General features: G+C 51.3%; 6 protein-coding genes across 6 annotated transcripts; 3 read left to right on the top strand and 3 right to left on the bottom strand.

Moving 5' to 3' along the window:
* Positions 1-1,974: 1,974 nt before the first annotated feature.
* On the bottom strand, positions 1,975-5,981 carry CLU1 (translation initiation factor 3 subunit CLU1; the record flags this gene model as incomplete). Its single annotated transcript, XM_026757870.1, has 4 exons — positions 1,975-5,574; positions 5,645-5,700; positions 5,778-5,858; positions 5,945-5,981. 4 exons carry the CDS (start codon positions 5,979-5,981, stop codon positions 1,975-1,977), a joined length of 3,774 nt encoding a protein of 1,257 aa, XP_026612074.1.
* Positions 5,982-7,366: 1,385 nt separating this feature from the next.
* On the top strand, positions 7,367-9,250 carry CDV56_103933 (ATP-binding protein; the record flags this gene model as incomplete). Its single annotated transcript, XM_026757552.1, has 5 exons — positions 7,367-7,635; positions 7,694-8,059; positions 8,116-8,357; positions 8,415-8,755; positions 8,810-9,250. The coding sequence occupies 5 exons, from the start codon at positions 7,367-7,369 to the stop codon at positions 9,248-9,250; spliced, it is 1,659 nt and encodes a 552-aa protein (XP_026612073.1).
* A 337-nt stretch (positions 9,251-9,587) lies between these two features.
* Positions 9,588-10,697, top strand: CDV56_103783 (uncharacterized protein; the record flags this gene model as incomplete). Its single annotated transcript, XM_026757402.1, has 1 exon — positions 9,588-10,697. The coding sequence occupies one exon, from the start codon at positions 9,588-9,590 to the stop codon at positions 10,695-10,697; it is 1,110 nt and encodes a 369-aa protein (XP_026612072.1).
* Positions 10,698-11,048: 351 nt separating this feature from the next.
* On the bottom strand, positions 11,049-12,069 carry CDV56_103642 (RTA1 domain-containing protein; the record flags this gene model as incomplete). Its single annotated transcript, XM_026757261.1, has 3 exons — positions 11,049-11,644; positions 11,705-11,797; positions 11,859-12,069. 3 exons carry the CDS (start codon positions 12,067-12,069, stop codon positions 11,049-11,051), a joined length of 900 nt encoding a protein of 299 aa, XP_026612071.1.
* A 1,415-nt stretch (positions 12,070-13,484) lies between these two features.
* CDV56_103190 (putative phosphoketolase) lies at positions 13,485-16,325 on the bottom strand (the record flags this gene model as incomplete). The annotated part of the gene is made up of 8 exons (XM_026756809.1): positions 13,485-13,522; positions 13,582-14,407; positions 14,465-15,085; positions 15,158-15,467; positions 15,526-15,678; positions 15,730-15,964; positions 16,033-16,107; positions 16,163-16,325. 8 exons carry the CDS (start codon positions 16,323-16,325, stop codon positions 13,485-13,487), a joined length of 2,421 nt encoding a protein of 806 aa, XP_026612070.1.
* Positions 16,326-16,790: 465 nt separating this feature from the next.
* On the top strand, positions 16,791-18,319 carry CDV56_102958 (putative acetate kinase; the record flags this gene model as incomplete). The annotated part of the gene is made up of 6 exons (XM_026756577.1): positions 16,791-17,170; positions 17,231-17,545; positions 17,601-17,663; positions 17,715-17,787; positions 17,843-18,220; positions 18,281-18,319. The coding sequence occupies 6 exons, from the start codon at positions 16,791-16,793 to the stop codon at positions 18,317-18,319; spliced, it is 1,248 nt and encodes a 415-aa protein (XP_026612069.1).
* Between the last annotated feature and the right edge of the window lie 1,924 nt (positions 18,320-20,243).

Genomic DNA, 20,243 nt, shown 5'->3' with positions numbered 1-20,243 from the left:
ACCGTGAGTAATAGGTTCGTAAGATATACACAGGGTCGTCACAATGAGTCGACGGCCTTTGCGGATCAAATGCAGGTGGATAGTTGTATGCGTTGATAGTTGACAAACACCTTGAAATTATCGTTTCAAAGGCATCAGTTTCGCCGTGTCGCATGCATTCCTCCATAAGTCGGCAAGCAACCAATTTCGTCAGCCATTCCTTCTCAATCATCTGCACGATCAAGTGAATGCCTTGCGCGCGCACGGCTTCACGAAGAGGTTCCCAGCCATTCCCATTCGGAGCGTAGTAAGCCTCTAATTCCGTAAAATATGCATCGCACATGTCCACCTCGCAATCCTCCTCCGCCTCATCCTGAAATTTCTGCTCATCCGCGATAAACTCGGGAAGGCGCCACGCGATCATTGATACCAAAGAACGAGCCCCGGGGCCTTGCTGCTGCGAACCTGGCGCAATGGCCCGCGTATTATGCAAAAACTTCAAAAAGATACGATCCAACAAGTGCGCAATATCCACAAGCCCTGCGTCACCCGACAAGTCGAGGACCTCTTTCCAAGATCCCTGGTAAGCCGGAAAACTGCTATTATTCGTTCGCGTCGTCTTTCGCTGACCAGGAGCCCCCACATGACTCGCAGAAGGCGCCGCGGGCAAGTCTACCCTAAAGAGACGTTTCCGAATAGATGATCCGTCCCACGTCTGTCGCACCTTGCCGGTGATCAAAGGCGTCGCGATCTCGATCGCGCCGGGCAGGGTCCGCTGCAACTCCGGACTGCGGATCAACAGCCTACTGCGCCGTCGTCCTCCATTCCTCTGCCCTCGACTCGAATAATTATGTCGTATGCGACGCTTTTCCCGTCTTCCAGGCACCCAGGCAGGATCGTCCGGTTCTTCGTCTGAGAATTGGCAACTCGCCTCGGCACTGGGGACATTCCGGGGCTTCGCCTGTTCGGTGTCGGCGTTCTCTGTCCGTTCCTTCCATTTTGATTGCGCGATCGATGAGAGAATCTCATGGTGCTTTTCTAGTCGATGGTAGATGGACGTCAACGGGCGCAACATGCGGTTTGCCCATTTCGCGGTCGGTCGGACGTCCTCCATAGTGACATGGAGGATACGAGCACGAGAGATCGAGTACACTATACACTGAGCCAAATGAGTTTTATTCGTCGGTTGGAGTTCCTGTCGAATATGTTCACTTACCAGGACTGCCTCACTGTGCTTTAGCGGTCATCCATCGTTCAACCAGCTTCCTGCAGGAATAAACCTGCTGTTCAGGCGCCCTAGAGATGGGAGTAAAATAGGCTATAAAACTGCTGCAAATATAATGCAAACAGAACGGTTCAAGGTAAAAACTACGGCAATAAAATGCCATAAGATACAGTGATATGAGGAAGAAGGACAACGAAAGCCGGGTCGATCATCATTATTGACAAGAGATGTAAACATTGGATCCGAGCTGGGATTCCAAATAAGGTAAAGCGCACAAGACCGGCAAAACAAACTATGTACTTCTTTGGGTTTAGCGCACCGCCAATGACTCTAGCCTGACTGCCTGAGTAAATGCTCAATATCAAGGTCAAAGCTACAAGACCAAGATACGCAGTAGTCGGGTAAGAAGATGAAGAAAACATTCTTCTCATGGAGTGCATAGCTTCATTAGCTGCATGTCTAGGTGGCCGCCAGTCATATATATAGTACATAAGAACACACAAGTATGGAATGCAAATCCCCCAACCTGCTATGCACTGTTTGCAGAATCACACAAGAACAAGGTGGAACGTGAAAAGTGCCAAGTGGCGAAAGAGTAGAGAGATTCATACAATCAAAAGACAGATATCCCGCTCATCCAACAGACCAACCCTTAAGACCGACATACAGATGGAAAAATATGTTATTGTTAACACATACATGGTCAAAGAGTAGAATCCAAAAAACTTTTCATGTTTCCGGGTAGAAGGGATAAAAAGGATGACTCAGATTCAAGCGGACGACTTCTTCGAACCGCGCAGCTTGGGGTTGCTTGCCGCAGCACGCTTCTTCTGCTTGGAGCGCGAAGAGGTAGTGTCACCTCCCTCAATGAACTTGAGCAACTCGTCAATGCTGCGCGAGTCCAGAGAGGCGTTGGCAGCATCCTTGGCGCCCGAAGCCTCAGGAGCTGTTTGGCCAACCTGGGGTTGGACCTTGGTGCCAAGGGTGGTCACACGAGGGTTCATGTTAATGCGGCGGAGGCGGCGAGCCTGGATGTCCTTGGCGTGTTTGGCGATGGAAACGGCATTCTGGGTGAGCTGCTCGAGCCAAGTCTCGGCTTCCTTGGTGTTGCGATCGTTGGGTCCAAGCTGGTTCAGGAAGATGTTGTAGGCATCCCGCATCTTACCAACAGCACCCTTCGAGTCCTGGTCAAGAGCCAGAGCCTGTGCCAACTGGAACAGAATGGTAGCGGTGTTGATGGACTGCTTGCCAAAGAGCGACTCGCATACGGCCAGGGAAGCCTCGAACCACTTCCGGGAATCAGAGTACTGCTTGAGGTGCTGCAGCATCACGGCGGCGTTGTTCATGGTGGTAATGGAGTCAGGGTGGTTGGATCCGTAGATGATCTTCCACAGATCCATGGCGTGCTTGATGTAAACAAGGGCAGTCTTGGTGTTTCCGGAAGCGTGCTCGAAAAGACTGAGGTTGAGGTAGGCCAGAATGGTGTCGGCAGAGTCAACACCCAAAGTGCGCTCCGTGACGATCACGGCCTTACGAGCCAGCTCGACAGCCGCTTCCTTCTCGTCCGTCTGGTAGTAAAGCATGGACAATTGGTGGTACAGCTTGGCAACTTCAGGGTGGAGGATACCGTAAATCTGCTCGTGCAGGGACAGAGATTCCAAGATGAGCTCCTGGCCCAGCTGCTTCTGGTTCTGCATCAGAGAGATACGTCCAGCCTCCAATGCCTCCTCGGCAAGGGAGCTCCTAGGAGAGGCGTCCTTGACCAATGGGACCACGTTGACGATATCATCCGGCACAATCGAAACAACGGGCTTCTCCTCGACGACAGCACGGCTTGGGGACTTGGAGTCACCGCCCTTCTTCTTTTTCTTCTTTCCCTCGTCGTGTGCCGCACCGTTGACGCCGTTGGCGACAGGTACCTTGGGTGGAAGCTGAGCCTTGGTGAAGGCGTAGTCACGAGCACCCAGCTGAAGACCCAGCTTGATGGCAATGTCACGAAGAAGTTGGAAATGTCTCAGGGAAGCGAACCACTCTGGCTCCAAAGTGTAACGGTATCTCAGGGTAACCTGCTTCTCGATCTCGGCCCGGAGGGTCTCTGGTGTGACCTTCTCGAACGAGAAGTCGCCCTCGGGGTAGATCTCGCGGAGGGAAGCATCAATCTCCGCGCGAGGGTTGAAGTTCACGTCAGCACCCAATAGGCAGTTCAGCAGGTGGGCGACGCAGGACGCGACGAAAGGCGCAGGCACATTCCGCAGATACCGGTTGGTGATGTGCTTGAAGGCACGGGCAATCATCTCCTGAACCAGCAAAGTGGTCAGAGCATCCAGGCGAGAGCCCTTCTCCTTGGAGAGCTGAGCCAGCTTGCCGAGATAGCGGATGTTAATACCCCGCTTGTGCAAGAGTTGGCTGAGGGACTGTCCATCCATGGGGAAGCCAACGTCACCATCGTGCAAGTCCTGAATCAGCTCGGGAATGACCTTGGAACGCAGGAACTCGCAAGCATCGCGAACCTCCTTTTCGTCCTCGGCCCATTGCTGCTTCTCCTCCTCAGTCTGCGGGACCTGGCCGCTGCAGACATCGGGGTTGAGCGCGAGCTGGAATCCGGAGATATCCACCCGCTCTTGATCAAGAGCCTCTGTCTTTTCCTCGGATTCCTGCTCTTTCGATTCGGCGGCCTCGGAGGACTGCTCCTTGTTGGCAGTTTCCTCTTGGGCCTTGGCGGCACGACGGCGCTCGACCTCAGCCTTGACATACTGGCTCATCTTCGACCTCCAGTATGACTCAACCAGCTCCAATCTGAGGACTGACATGCGGTGAGGGTAGTCGTCACTGCCGGGTTCTTCCTGCCACATAACATCAAGAGGAGTCACGCGGTAGAGATCAAGGACGTATTTACGGCCATCGGTGCCCAAAAGACCCTTGGTTTCGACGCTACCTTCGAGCTCGTGGCGCTTGCCATCCTTGTCCCACACAGGGTGCTTCTTGATGCGGAGCGCCTTGGACATCTTTTCAAAGACGGAGACGAAGTCGGGATGTGTCGCGACGACGTCTTTGCCCTCGACACCACCGTAATCAATTTGGTGCTCTCCGGGCTCGCGCTGCTTGAAGATACCAGGCACAATGCTCTGACCGACGATACGCTTGCCGAGGTAGTCAACGACCACAGTTCCCGGTGTGAAGAGGCCGTTGATGTCAAGCTGGTTGACTGCCTTGATTCCCAAGACGTCCTTACCAACGGCCACGCGGGCGGCTTCGTCACCGCCCTCGGACGCGAAGGTTCCGACTCCGTCAGCGCCAAAAGAGTAGAAGATGTTGTTGTACACGAAGATCTGAGCATCGCGATCCTCAGTGGGGTTCAGAGGAGCGACTTCGCCCCTGGCCACGAGCACCGCACCGCGAGCGGCAGCCTCATTGTAATCAGCGAACAGCTTCGAGGTCAGGCGCTCCCGGAATACTCGGTCCTGGACGGTCTCGCGGGGCAGCTCCCGAGTGGTCTGGAATTCCTCGTTCCAGTCGCGCAATGTCTCGGCGTTGTCCACACCGGAGATCAGATAACTCTCCTGAGAGCGAGTAATGTCGGCCTGATGGGAGTTGGCATTGGAAGAGGGAGGGGTAACGAGCCATGGGCTGTTAGGGATAGCATTCTGGAAAGGGAAGGTAGTCAGGAGGTCCTTCTTGTTGTTGGACTCCTGAAGAGCTTCAAAAGCAGAGTCGAAGGAGGGCGACAGTTTGGATATCAGGGTGAGCAGCGAGTGTGCGCTGACTTTCTTGGGGGTGGTTCTGGGGAGAGGATCGAACTTGTGATTCGAGCACTTGTTGACGTAGAAGCCAGAAACATGAGAGGTAATCTGAAACTGCTCGCCCTCGTTGGTGGTAACCTGAAGGTAGAGTAGGTGACCCTTCTGCCGAAGATGGTAGGGAGGAGGGTTCCATGCTGATAGCGAAATCGCTTTCACAGTCTTAGGGAGGGGTGCCTCTGCTCTGGGGAGGATGGTCTTCAGAGAGGGAGAAGCGGTGATGTCATACTTGGACAGAGAGTGCTCCTTCTCATCATCGGCGGCTTCTTCGGTGGTAACAACATCGTGCAGCGACAGACCGGCGTCGAGACCGTGCAAATTGTCGGAACGATCGCCAGCAGCACCAACCAAGTCTCTGATTCTGACCACATGCATCCGGGCTTCCTTCTCCGTGTAAGGATCCTCCACGAGGACGATCTCAGAATCGGCCTTGAGGTCTTCAACCTCCGACAATTCAACAAAGTCATTAATGCGCTTGCCGTTGAATTCGAGGTGGAAGCAAGTGTACTGGAAGGTGCCGGGCAATTCGACGATCGATTGGCGGACATCCTGAACCTGCTCTTGGCTTGACACCTGAAGACGGTAAAGAAAATGGATTAGGACGATCATTCGTGATCTAGTGTGCTTCTATGCTATCACCCACCATAACCTGGATCTTATAAGGCTCATGTGGAAGCTTGACAGAGATCTGGAAAAGACCTATCGGGCTTGAGGTTAGCCATGACAGTAACCAATGCGGAGAACCATTCATGACAGGTATCACGGATACGACATACCACCACTGCTCTCCTCTTCCTGCTGTCCTTCAACCTGTTCACCATTGGTGGGCTGCTCGACTGGCTGGGCTTCAGGAGTCTCTGTAGTAAGAATGAATCCGTTAGTTTCGTCACTAGAATATGCGGATCGAGGCTGCGAGACTGAGTGGTTGAGAAATCAGACCAACCTTTCGAGTGCTCCATATCGCCATTGGTTTGTGCCATTGCGAAAGACGACAAGATAATTGGAATGAAAGGGGTTATTTAGAGGACGAATTGGTTGCTGAAGCTGTCGCACGACAGCTTGCCTCGAGCTTCGAACGGGGAAGTAAAAGCGGGAAACCGGACAACCGGTTTTCTTCTTTTTTTTTTTTCCTGGGGGGGACGAGAAAGGAAAGGAAGAAATAGATATGATACAAAGGGCAATTGAATCCAGATGAAACAAACCCCGTACCCCAGACAAAATAGAAAATGAAAAGGACCCAGATAAGAGGAGGGCAACTGGAATAAGTCAAGTAAATATCACCAGGATAGATGGGAGGAGGAGTTGAAGCTGGAGAAAGCACGGGGAAGGAAGAGAAAATTTCGCGGACACGGAATACCCTCGGAAGTGCTCGGACGACGGCGTATCTACGCCCACCAGAATTTCTCCACACCATCCAAGAACTCCAAGAGTCAAGTAGGAGTCTCGTTCTGGGAACGGGATGATGATGGATGATGGATTGGAGTGGTAATAACAGATGACTACACATTTGCGCATGATTTCGAGGAGAAATTCGGCATTTTAATCTTGAAGGGGATATGCTTAGGGACACCGATTTGCACGTCATCTATTGTTACTGACATATTCAGCTCCTTTTTCCCATGTTACTTTGTCTGGGCATATTTGCTTGCAGATGTAGATTTCAATAGTGAGTCCATGCTCAATATACCCTTTTTGAGTCACTCGAGGACCTACACTTAGTTATAGGGATCCTGATATAGTGGACATGGCAGACTAGGTATATTCTATCCAGCAACTACACTCACGACAGTATCTATAATCGCTTACCATCGGCTTCTAGATACTACATTATCCTAAGAAGGAATTGACTCTAGATATCCCATAATCGGCATCAACTCACTAGCCACAACCTGGTCAGACATCGTCAGCAAACCGGTCTACCCGCAGTGCCGGATGCATCGCCAAGCCGTGGATCTGCTGGGCTTCATCCGATCGGAGAGGCGCAGCAGCATCCAACAGAGAAAAAAGACAGTCTGCTTTGAGTACAGTCCACACCGACCACGCTCCTTTTGGAACTATCTATCTTTTAGATAGCCTTTTGCTGTTGTCTTGATCAAAGCTCACCTCACACTCCTTTGAATCTTTCTCTTTTTTCCTTTTCATAGCGTTCTTTTTCTTCCTCTTCCCATACAATCCTTTAGTGTTTCCCCCCTATTATTACTCGTCCTGATACTTCAGCCTCTGCTACGTCATCTCGCTGACCTTGCAGCTGATGGTAAATGTTCACTTCATCGTCTTGTAGATGTTTCCGTCTTGAATTCGATCATTATTTTTGTCGTTGTTGTTCTTCAAATGCGCTGTGCGTAAAGGATACTCTCTGAAGAAGATGTTGTGGAATCGATGTGCTCAACGATCTTTGAGTGCTGCGGCCCGCGTGGGCCTGCACAGGCCGATGAGAGCTCATCGAACGGTCCCCTGTGTCGCTGCAAGGTACTTCTCGCGGACACCCGGGCTGTCTGCGACGAATCCGTTGGAGCAAGATAGCGGAGACGATGACCGAGGTCGAGGTCAAGACTCTGATCCCAACTTCAAATCCACCATCCTAAGGATGCTGGAGACGGCGGCCACCACGTTCGCTTCCATTGCCGTGCTAGGGTGCGTCTGTCTTGACTTAAGGTAGAGTTGCGCATAATTCACTAACCAAAGACCATAGCATAGCGGGATACTCCTACCATCAGTATTACAAGTATCTGATCTTGCAGAAGATGGACAACGCTTTCAGTCCTGGCGATCCGGCACTCGAGGTCGCAGGCGTGGAATATGGAAAGCATCAGTATCATCACGACGAGCACTGGATTGTCCGCGATGAGCAGGAGAGACTCGACAAGATCATCCAGGGAAAATCCGGTGGGCACTACTACCTCATCATCGGCGAGAAGGGTACCGGGAAGACCTCGATGCTCCTTGAGGCGATGCGAAAGACCAATGGAGACGGCGTCGCCATGTTTGAAGCGCACGGTGATCTCGAGATCTTCCGCATCAGGCTCGGGAAGGCCCTGGACTTTGAGTTTCATGAAGAGTATGTCCGTGCTGCAACCTTTGTTAATGGGAGCAATCACTTACAGAATACTCCAGTTACATCGGAAGTCTGTTCAGCATCAGAGGCCCGCGAGACACCACTGCCCTGCTTGACATTGAGCGAGCGTTCAACAAGCTCGAGAAGGTGGCGCTTGCGCGAAGGCATAAGGGAGCAGCCCCTCTGGTCTTGGTAGTGAATAGCACCCATCTGGTTCGAGATGATCATGATGGCCAGGATCTGTTGGAAATGATTCAACAGAGGGCTGAGCAATGGGCAGCCAGCAGCTTGGTAACCACAGGTATGCTTCCAGATCTGCTGCCGTTGTAGAATATGCTGACATATTGAAATTGAACAGTGTTCAACAGCGATGACTATTGGGTATATGAACGATTGAAGCGATATGCGACGAGAATGGAAGTCATCCCGGTCGGCGATCTTCCAAAAGATCAGGCAATGGCGGCGCTCAAGAGATACCGTAAGCAGTACTTTGACGAGGACCTATCGGATAAAGCCCTTGAGACCATCTACGATAAAGTCGGCGGGCGGTTGTCGTTTTTGAACCGCGTCGCCAAGGCTAAGGATTACATGAAACTCTGTGACAGCATTTGCGAATCGGAAAAGACATGGTTTCTCAACAAGTGCTGGATCCTCGGTGAAGAGATGGACGACGATGTAATGGATCAGCAGAAATATGCGGTACGTCTACAATTCGAATAACCATCTGCTTTCTTTGGCTGACACGCAAAACAGTCCGCAGCAATGGTGCTAGCCAAAGCACTTGTGGACAAAGAAAAGGAGATGGAAAAGACTTATGACCCGGAGAAGGGTCATATACTCCCAGAAGTCCCGCTCCATGTGGCTCGCGAGATCATGACCAGAGCCGACTTCATCCAGAGCTACGATCATGAGAACATCTTTACCATCGACTCGCGCGCTATGGTCCGAGCTGATTCTGTCCCTATGCAGAATGCATTCCGGGAAATTTGCTCATGGCCAGGCTTCGAGGGCCATCTGGAAGCGACCCTCAAACGGATTGGAGACATTGAAAGCTTGGGACGTACCCGCGAACTTACCATCAAGGATCTGTGGGACAAGGGCAAATACCAGATTACTATGCGAGATCCCAAGGGCCGCGAAAGTGGTACTGTTGAGTTCTCAGTCATGGAACGAGAGGATGAGGATGATGATTGAGGATGATACCATGGTGATTGTGTATAAATATTTACTCTGATGACTATAAGTAATTATGTACGATATTCGCCTTCTCCAACCTATGTAACCATTCGTACAGTATCTCTTGATGACACCATTGTTGCTCAAGCGCAGGCGGTTGTGCGGTGACATCATCACATGTTCACCGCTCAGCAGGCAAAGAAACTATCCCAGTTTCCTCCTGCACTGCACACCCCTTGCATTATTCCCCTCAGCGTTGAACCTTTACTACTTCGAATCGCAATCAAATCTGCAACAGCATTTGTCAAAACTATCTTCTTTCTCAAAGCCCGGCTGTTTTCGACAGGAAGAAATCATGCCTCCGCGCAGGAGGAGCTCCGTGGTCAAGGCCACGCAGGCTGCCCGTTCCACGATTGACGCCGCGAGAGCAGCAAGCAAAACTCAAGAATCGCAATTGCGACGGGTCCCCTCTCCGGTGCGATTCCTCTTGGTAGTCTTCAACAGCTTGCTCTTGAGCTCCGTTCTCTTCACCATGACATCCAGTGTCACTCTGGGCGAGTTGGGCCGTGTGAGCAAGCACCTGGAGGGATGGTGGGAGGTGGGTGGGTTGATGCTATGGAAGGCTGTTGAAGTGGGATTGGCTTGGATTCTTGGATTTGATGGTAAGCTTTCACCCTGCTTCTATCGCGATGATTATGTAGAATTGGGCGCTGACGGTCCTGCGACTCCAGGGCGGGACGTCTTGTCGTTCACTTTTCTCACTCATCTGCCGACCTACTCTCTATTGTCGTCCTTCTACGGCATCCGACCAACCACCATCCTGGCATCATATGGCATCACTTTACTTTCCACCGCGATTCCCTTTATTCTTCTCCGCCGCCCCTCCTCCGTCCACAGTCTCCCCCACGCCCCGTCGGACGCTGTTCCCAACCGTTCCATCCTGCAAGATCGCCCAACGGCTCTCTACACTACCGTCGCAGCAACAGCCATCTTCTCCGTGGCGCTGTATTCCAGCTATGCGTCCTGGCTCCCAGCTTATCTGGTTGTGCATTTCGAGAATATCCCCGACATCAGACTCGCTCACGCCGGCCCCGCGGGTCTCCCGATTCTATTTCTCACCCTCCTCCCAGCCGGCTGGGCCGCTCGCGATTTCCTTTTCGTCAGCTCCGCCGGTGCCTCCAACTCCGACGCCACCTTGAAGTTGAGATCTGCTTCCGAGGGCGAGTACCTTGCATGTGCGATTTACCGTAGAACGTGGGGAACATTGTCCCCGAAGACAAGGGTTCTTGTTTCGCGCACAGCGCTTCTGGCCAGCACGATTGTGCTCAACACCGTTCTCCAGGTTGCGGGGACGGTTCGAGGGGTTGATGTCCCTGGCGCGACGATGTGGGGTTCTATCTGGGGTGTTGCGACTATCGCCGTTGGAGGATTCTTCGGTTGGATTGAGGCCGTGGACGGTGTATGATTGGTGTATTCGGCATGTCTGTTGGAGGACGGAGTTGAGTTTTGACTTTCTTTTGTCGTCCTATTCGATTTTCTGGGGGTTAACTATGTATCACTTTTTCGTTGGTAGGTGTTAGGTTTGTGGATGTGTGATGAGTTCTTTTGTATCTTTGAGCGTGTTGACCTTTGACGGTCCGACCTTGTATCAGTTCGGTTATCTTCTACTTAACCTCGTCGCTAGCTCGAATTTACAGGACTTTCTGAGCAATTACGTCTATCATTACTCGTGAGATCTATTCCAATGACTGATATCTCGCACACAAAGCTGAAGAAAAGGAATACCGTTCTCCAAGAACAAGCAAGAGCGAAGACGCTACCGAAGCTCTGTGGCAGGCATCCCATCCGCGGAGTAGATCTCCCGTTGAAACTCCATACTCTTGTCCATGGGCATCAACCAGCCCGGATGGAAGACATTAAAGATCATAACAGCAGCAACCATCATCGCGCCGTCGAGGGCGATGAAATACCGCTCCGTGGTAATCAGATACCCATCCCAGCCCTCGGACAACTCGATGGTCCGGTAGATGCTCCGAACATAGATACACACGACGGAGAAGATCATCGCGCCGAACAGGGGCACGATGGACCCGGTCATGGACTGCAGGAGGCGGCGGCGGAGGGTGCGGCGGACAAAGTCCGCGGCGAGGACGACGAAGACGGTGATGGAGGCCATTTGGAAGACGATGCCCGCGACCATGACGTGGGTGCCGGGCGCGGTGTCGCCGTTGACATCGCTCGTTGCGGCCGAGGCCATGCCGCCGCCGATGGCCTGGACGACGAGCGAGATGACGTCGCAGGTGACGAAGATCCAGAGGTAGAGGTTTGGGCTGATGATGGAGGATTCGCGGCCGAGCAGGGTGATGAAGCGGCCGAGGAGGACGTAGATGCCTGCTGTGAAGAAGGTGGGTGCTGTCCCTCATCAGTATTGCGAGGTATGGTTTTGGTTATTTTTTGTTGGGGTCTACTCACCAATGATCAAAGTGGATATCTGCATCAAGAAGGCAGTCATGTTATAGGGACACTGCGCCGACCATGTGCGAGCAGCCCACCCCAGGACTTCGGCTGTAGGAATTGAACCCGTCAGCTCGTGTTGCGCCTGTGTTTTTCTGACAAGATTACATACTCAAACATCCGATGCTGAAGACGCAGCACCACCAAGTTCGCTTCCAAGCAAATTGCACAGTGTGAACGATCATTGAGAGGCCGAAGAGCGTGCAAAAGACGATTCCGGCTGCCAGAGAAGGCTGATATCCGTACGCTGTGTTGACTCCATCGATCAGAGGATGGCAACTGTTCCGCAGCTGCTCTCTGAGCTCCGCTGTTACTTCCGGCATTGTGAAGATCTTTGGGTAGGACGCTTATGATCGTGATAGCGAAGGAAGAGAGAAAAAGAAAGAGGAGGGTAGCTCCAGATGAGATCTTATCAGCGAAAAAGAGTGACACCCGTTTCACCGGGTAGGACTGTGTAATATTTTAGTTCTATTAAGGTAGAACAAGTGAGAATCCAAGACGCAAAAGAGTGGCTGAGCTGTATGGAGTACAACCTGTTGATATCCAGTTGTCTCACAGCCCACAAATGAAAGCAATCCAAAAAAGCAGACAAAAAAAGCTTCAAAAGCAGGATCAATGAGCCATGGGACAAGCAATGATAGCCTTACACCCTGCAAATCTTTCAAACCCCTTCATCACTAAATTCGAGGCACTCATACTGATGGCCCGGTTTGAGCATTGTCAGAGATCGGATCATCGGATCTCAAAAATTCGACTGCCTCTTTGACGTTAGGCGCTTCATGATTGTTTGATAATCGATGGAGACAGGCGGGGGCAGCCGCCGGAAAAGGAGCAATCTGATTCGATTCCATGATCAGGCTAGGTACCTTCTGTGACTAACTGTCCAACTGTTCTATCGGGTCGCTTGGACGAGCATTGGATCTATTCGGCAAGTCATTCGCGTGCCCTTCAAACGCTCCATGTCGGGATCCGCCTGGCAGGGAAACCCCGAGTGAGTCCAGTGAGTCTGACGTCCGGCTTCTCGCAAGCTCCACTCAATTGGGTTTAGCGTTTGGGCTCGAGTTCTTCCGAGATTCGACCTTTTCGATAGAAGTGAGGTTGGTGGGCTGGAAACCTGGTAGTTAGCCTCTCTTTGATTCAGATCTCAGGCTCGGACGAGGTTTTCTGTGTCATCATGCAGCCGTAGGAAGATTTGCTCCAATGATATAAGGCCGCGCACGCCACGATCCCGTTTCATCGGCCGTGCCAGAGGCGCAGAGCTGCCTGGATCTCGGGCTGACGAGGTCAATACGAGCTCCTAACGGCGCGATATCATGTCCGACTCCGACGGAATCGATACATCTGCATGAAAAGCATACATCTCATATCCTCAAAATACTCTGTCTCTGAGCGAGCACCATGGCAATGAGGTCTGTGGTGGTTCTCGCGTTGGACGTGCGGACGGGATGATGAGACACGGGATCGGTACTAGTCCTGTTGTGGGTTATCTGTGCAATGCCTTAATTGGCCTGAGGCCGAAAGGCTTGCGACAGTCTACGGAGTCCTTAGGCAACAACATACGCTGCTTCAAGCCATCAGGAGAACCTTGCAAAGTCAAATTACGATCTTAATGACAATTGGTGACATGAGAAGACGAAAAACTATGTCTCTTGGTCTATGGATGACTAGCAGGATTATCGCTCGACTTCAGTCTATCCTCTCACCAGACCCTCATCACTTACACATTCATTCTAGCTTTTCAATCGAACGTCGGCATCGAATACATGTCGTCAGGATCTGAGCATGGTTAGGCTTCCGTCATGGTAATGATTTCACAAGTGCAAAGGCAAACTTACCCTTGCGATTCTCGATAATGTATCTCTTCGTCTCCACAATGTTGTGGTTCAGCTCCGTGTAAAGCTCTTGTTGCCTAATTCGAACGCTCTCGTTCCTCCTCGCCGCTCCCCGAAGGGCAGCCTGCGCCACATGGAAGCGCGACGTCTTGTTCACGATCATCATATCGAACGGTGTCGTGGTGCTTCCCTCTTCCATGTATCCGTTGATGGTGGCTCGCTCTAGGCGTGGCCGTCCGAACAGCAATCCCTGCAGTTCCGTCGCATACCCGTGATAGTTGAAGTGGATGGGTTTGTCATATGTGAACATATTGTCGAATGCCTCCGTTGTGAGAGCATGCGGGTGAGCGCCTTCATTTTCAAGGATCATCAGGTCAGTCACATTAATGACCCGGACACGCAGCTCGGGGCAACGCTTGCGCAGAATGGCCGCGGCACTAATGACTTCAAACATCACCTCGACGCCAATTCCGACCAGTACTACATCCGGATCCAGACCGTTGTCGGTGCTGCAGAATCTCCATATGGATGCGCCGGCTCTGCAGTGACTCTCTGCCTCTTCCGGTGTCAGATATACTGGAGTCGGCTGCTTCGAACCAACCATGAGGTTAATGTAATTCTTTGACTTCAGGCAGTGGTGAAGAGTCGTCAGAAAGGTATTTGCGTCCGGCGGCAAATAAACCCGAGCTGCGGTGGGCTTTAGCTTGAGCACTGCGCCGATGAACGATGGATTCTGGTGCGAGAAGCCATTATGCTCCTGCCTTGTCCATGTGCTCGTCTCAATATAGTTGATACTAGCTATATCGCGGTGCCACATTGTCTCTTGGGCCTATTAAAGTCCGGGTCAGTATTCATGTGAGAAGGGGGCAAACAGAGAGCGGAATACCATCTTGATGAACTTGGAGTATTGCACCATCATCGTGTGGATAATTCCCAGGAAGCTCTCGTAAGAGGGAAAGATACCCGTGCGGCCAGTCAATGTGTAGCCTTGCATGAAACCCTGGCACATGTGCTCGCTCAGCACTTCAATGACACGGCCCCCTCGAGCATTTGAGAACTGATCCCATTGGAAGTTCCTTCCCGTGTGATCCAGTGCCGCGTTCAACTTGTTGCTCTCTAGTTCATCGGGCGAGAACAGTCGCACGCTGTGAGGATTAAGCTGAAAGACCTCGTCGATGAGCTTCCCGGCTGTCTTCATTGCACTTTGTTGACTGCCTTTGTCAACGGCAAGCTTTCTCCAATCCGGGAGGTCTGGTGGCACATAAGCCTTGTATGCCTCCACACGTTGACCGAGTTTCTTCGAATCCTCAGAGGGGATTACGGATTTTATCTCGTCGATAACGTCTCCGTTCTCCTTGAAAAGCTCCTTGGGGCCGTACGACGACAACCACTCCTCAAGGGCCTGCAATTCCTCCTTGTCCTTCTTCGCTTTGGGAAGAGGAACCTGGTGCGAATGGAACGACCCCTCGATGAACTGACCGTGCAGTTTCTTTGGTCCCGACCATCCCTATCAGTGACAAGGACAAGCGTTAGCCAGACTGGGGCTCTTTGGTAATCACCATTTATGTAGCGGACGTACCTTTGGAGTGCGCAAGATGAGCATCGGCCATCTCGGCTTCACGATTGGCTTTCCAGACCGTGCTGCTTGTTGAATTTTCTGAATTTCGTCGATGGCCCAGCTCATGGAGCGATGGAGATCGGTGTCAATGTCATTTAAATCTTGAACAATGCGGACCTGGTAGCCATAGCCAGTGAAGAGAGAGATCAATTCTCTATCATCCATGCAACCAAAAATCGTGCGCTCGCTAATTTTGAACCCATTCAGGTGCAGGATGGGCAGCACGGCACCAGACTCAGCAGGGTCGATGTATTTAATGCCATGCCACGATCTACCCAGGTTGTCAGCACCAGAGCCAAACGGGAGCCACCTTCTCCTCGGAAACCTACGTTGCTGTTGGGCCGGTTTCTGCTTCTCCATCGCCCACTACGCAAGCGACGATTAAATCGGGATTGTCCATGACCGCGCCAAAAGATACCGCAAGGGCGTATCCCAGTTCGCCTCCTTCGTGAATGGCACCAGGCGTTTCGGCATTGATATGACTGATGCAAGTCAGCTACATCCGCCACAGCATGTAGTCCGTAAACGCCCACCTTGGCAATCCGGCTGTTGTGCTGAATGTGGAGATGAGGTTTCGGAGACCCTCGGCGTTTCGTGAGTAGTCAGGATAGAATTTCTCCAGTGAGCCCTCCAGCCAGAGAGAGGCTAGGATGCCTGGCGCGCCATGTCCTGGCCCCACGACATAGAGCATATCGAGGTCGCGCTTTTTGATGAGATAGTTCAAGTGTGAATATACCAAGATCAGCCCGGGACATGTTCCCCAATGGCCTAAGGATGAAGTTAGCGCATGAGTCGGTCTCTATCAGGCGCAAGTCGGAGCAGGCAATCACTCTTACCAAGCAATCTGGGCTTGATGTCATCGTGTGTCAGGTTTCTCTGCAACAGCACGTTGTCCTGCAGGAAAATCATCGCTGAGAGACATTAGCAAGGATACGCCAGTGATGTGTGTATCAGCAGCTATCTCACCTGCGGCGATGTATGAAGCCGCTCGACGGAACTTAAATAAAGCATCGCAAGCAGGTTGCTCCAGACTCGTCAGGTCCAGTTTCACCTGCAGCTGTTCCACTACATCGGGAATATGCGAAGGCAACGCCTGTGGATTTGGTGTATCAATGACTTCTCCTGGCATGGTGAAGGCTTTTCTCAGAATCGAACTGATTGCAAAGTAGAGTTGTATACCCAATATCCTTGCCAAGTAAACCTGAGTTCGGTCCAAGCGGGTAACGACCAGACGAACGATGGATCAAGGAAGAAGGAAAAAGAATCCGAAATCTCTTCAGGTAGATGAATAGATGATGCCTCTCTACATAGAGTGCCAAATGCGTCGTTGAAGTACCGAAGCAGCCGGTTGAAATAATGGCGAGCAACAACAGACTCCCACCAGCACTACGTCACCATGAACCGACCCCTGACATCACTGGATCAAGAACAACAACAGCCAACAACTGTCTACTAGGTAGCGGACTATTCATCTCTGGTGGTCCCATCGTGGCGGAGAATCATCCGACCAGGGAAATGGCTCGATATAATATTAAAGGATCGTCCTGCTATCTTTGAATTACTTGTTTCCCAACCTCCCCTCACTACCTCCAACATGGCACCCAATTCCATCCTCTCCGTCAATGCGGGGTCCTCCTCCGTCAAGATCACTTTCTACACTCTTGAGCGTCCTCCAAAAGTCGTTGCAAACGCACAGATTTCCGGAATCACTGCTCCTCCGTCAAAACTGAAATATACACGGGGCTCCAAGGAGCACAAGGAGGAGCTCAGGGATCGCCTGTCGACCCCTCAAGATGCATTCAAATTCCTCTTGCAGCGCTGCTTCACTGACCCCGAGTTGTCAGAAGTCGCCAGTCCGGAGGATCTAGCATACATCTGTCATCGTGTTGTTCACGGGGGCGACTACAATGAATCAGTGTTAATAACAGACGAGACTTACCACCGACTAGAAGAGCTCGAGGATCTAGCTCCTTTGTATGTGTGATCTATGAAAAGAATCTGCAAAGAGCGGCTAATGACTTCGATTACTATCAGACACAACTTCTCGGCCCTGGAAATCATTCGCACTTGCAAGCAGGAAATGCCCAGTGTCAAGAGCATCACGTTCTTTGACTCTGCATTCCACCAGACGATGCCTGAACATGTGAAGACTTATCCTATCAACCAGGAGATTGCCAAGGCGAATGGACTTCGCAAATACGGGTTTCATGGAATCAGTTATTCCTTTATCCTGCGGTCTGTCGCGGAATTTCTCAACAAGCCGGTCGAGAAGACCAACATCATTGCGATGCATATCGGAAGTGGCGCCTCGATGTGTGCGATCAAGAATGGAAAATCAGTGGACACGACGTAAGACGACCGAATCTTGGCAGTGTTATCGTGGATACTGACGGGAGTGGATCAGAATGGGGTTAACTCCCTTGGCTGGATTACCGGGTGCCACACGAAGTGGTAGTATCGATCCATCGTGAGTGCTTCACTTCACGTATTTCAAAGTATCATGACTCACAGTTGTCAGGCTTGTGTTTCATTACACCAACGAAGCAGGAAATCTGAGCCCTGCGAGCACGAAAGAGATGCATATCAGCACGGTGTGTATTCGTCTCTCAGCCATCGCCGACGAAGCTTACGTTGATCGCTACCTAGGCCGAGGAGATCCTTAACAAGCAATCCGGGTGGAAGGCATTGACCGGAACAACTGACTTTTCCAAAATCGCGGTTGAGAACCCTCCATCCCACGCGCACAAGCTTGCTTTCGATATCGTCGTGGATCGCATCCTTGGGTTTATCGGAAACTACTTCGTCAAATTGGACGGCCAGGTGGACGCAATTGTCTTTGCTGGCGGAATCGGCGAGAAGAGCGCTCTGCTGCGCAAAGCACTTGTTGAGAAGGCCCGGTGTCTAGGATTGGCCATTGATGCTGCAGCAAATGAGAAGGGGCCAGCCGAGGACCAAACGGTCCTGGACATCTCGAAGGAGGGCGGGAACGGACCCCGTGTGCTCGTCTGTCAGACAGATGAGCAGGTAAGTAATTGACCTTTGACATCATCCATGTTTGAATGGGTTGCTAACGCATCTGGTCAGTTCGAGATGGCATATAATTGCATTTTGACTTACGGTTAATGAGTTATCTAATTTAGGCTTCGTCTCAGCGAAGTTGCTCGAAAGCTGATCATGCAATTTTTATACACGTTCTCATGATAACGGTAGCGATGTCCGGTCGATGGAATACCAGCTGGCTTTTACTATGCTTATCTTCCTTGTCTTCTTGCATTGAGATGTCATTCTGAACTTTGTTCGTGGGTCTGGAGCTACGATGCGTTGATTCAGCAAGAGTGCCCCCGCCACTGAGATACATATATATTCTGGTGTGTCCGAAGCCATTGTCGACAACGAAGCCGCCCTAGCAATTCCCTCACTCAGCAGAAAAATAGCATAACTCCCAGATAATACGGAAAGGATGGCAGAGCAATTCACACACTCGTTGAAAACAGCCTATAACGACTGGGCGTATCATTCCATTGTCTCCATCGTCTCGTGACAGGCGACTCCTTGAGTGGCAAGTATAAAGTACCATGTGGACACAAGTAGTTCTACTATGGATCCAGAGGCGACTTTCCCAGAAAGGGTGGAAGTCAAGGTGCTTTGATCAGCCCGAACGAGTCACAGCAGTCCTAATTGATAGATCTTGTCATCTACCTGGGTCCTCGGCGCGTCTAACAAATGCATCACTTATGATTTCAGAACTTGCAACGATCAGCACAAGACCGACGCTATGGATGAGACATCGATCACACCCCCTGTTCCACAGTATGTGCGTATATATGGCATATCAGAGTGCAGTACTCCTGCGAGGTCATACAGGACTTCAAACCTGGAAATCAGGTGGGAGTAGGACGTACGATAGACTTTGTGTCATCCACTAGTCCCTGTCATTCTCGATGTATCATAAGTGATCAAGTAAAATTCTCCCAGTCCCATCAATAGTACGCAATTCGGTGGAGATCGATTGGTAGATCAGGGATCCCAGCCGCAGTCGGGATCTACATCTTGCATATCGAACTAGATAGTGGCGTCCAGTCAAACAAAGTACTTCTGCACATCCTTGGCATCAAGATCGAATTTCGCAGATGCACACGTCCTTCCCGATTTGATCTACCGTCAGAGTACTCCATACCCTGTCTCCTTGGCCAGGCCCAGCACTCTGAAGGCTACTGAATGCAAACAGATGCTCTAGCATTTGATATGTCTTCACCTATCACGTGACAGGTATAGAAAGGTCCTTTAGCTCAGTCGGTTAGAGCGTGGTGCTAATAACGCCAAGGTCGCGAGTTCGACCCTCGTAGGGACTATTTTTTGCCTGCTTACCTTGCTCCGGATCTAATTGACTGAGCGTAACATAAGTATTTGAGCCACTTTTTTGCCGTCTTGCATGTCAGAGAGAAGAGAGGCGGACCTGCATGGCCCTACGATGGAGCCTGACCATTTTGGGCTAGTTCAAGGATGATTCTAGGGGACAAGGCTCACAAGAGAGTTCAGCCTTCCCGAGTGTGCAGAAGGTACACAGTCGACTTCGGGCGGGTCTGTACGAGATACAAAGAAGAACCGGTCGAAGTATCAGACCTCTTTGATCATTAGAGTGAATGCGATCTGCATTGAGTGATGCCCAAGTCCACTCCGGCCAGACGGAAGACCGCAACCAGCGAGGGGAGCAAAAAGACAGATCAGGGCTGATAAACCTATCTGCATCAAAGCGTTTCATAGGAACTACTCCGTAGTGATGGAGGATATCGCAAAAAGTCCAAAAAATGGTCCCTACGAGGGTCGAACTCGCGACCTTGGCGTTATTAGCACCACGCTCTAACCGACTGAGCTAAAGGACCTTTGTGCTGAAAAAGCTCGAGATCTATGTTTACATGAAGAAAGCTCCGAAGGCCCATTGAATCAGATGGTGTTCTGGTGTCGGAGCACCAGTCGAGTGCTCCAGGGCATATGACCTGATATCTTTTCAACATACGGAGTACAAAACGCGGGTATCGAGATATAG

Source organism: Aspergillus thermomutatus, assembly GCF_002237265.1.
Source record: "Aspergillus thermomutatus strain HMR AF 39 chromosome Unknown NODE_190, whole genome shotgun sequence".
Classification (NCBI taxonomy): domain Eukaryota; kingdom Fungi; phylum Ascomycota; class Eurotiomycetes; order Eurotiales; family Aspergillaceae; genus Aspergillus; species Aspergillus thermomutatus.
This window is presented reverse-complemented; position numbering and strand designations above follow the sequence as displayed.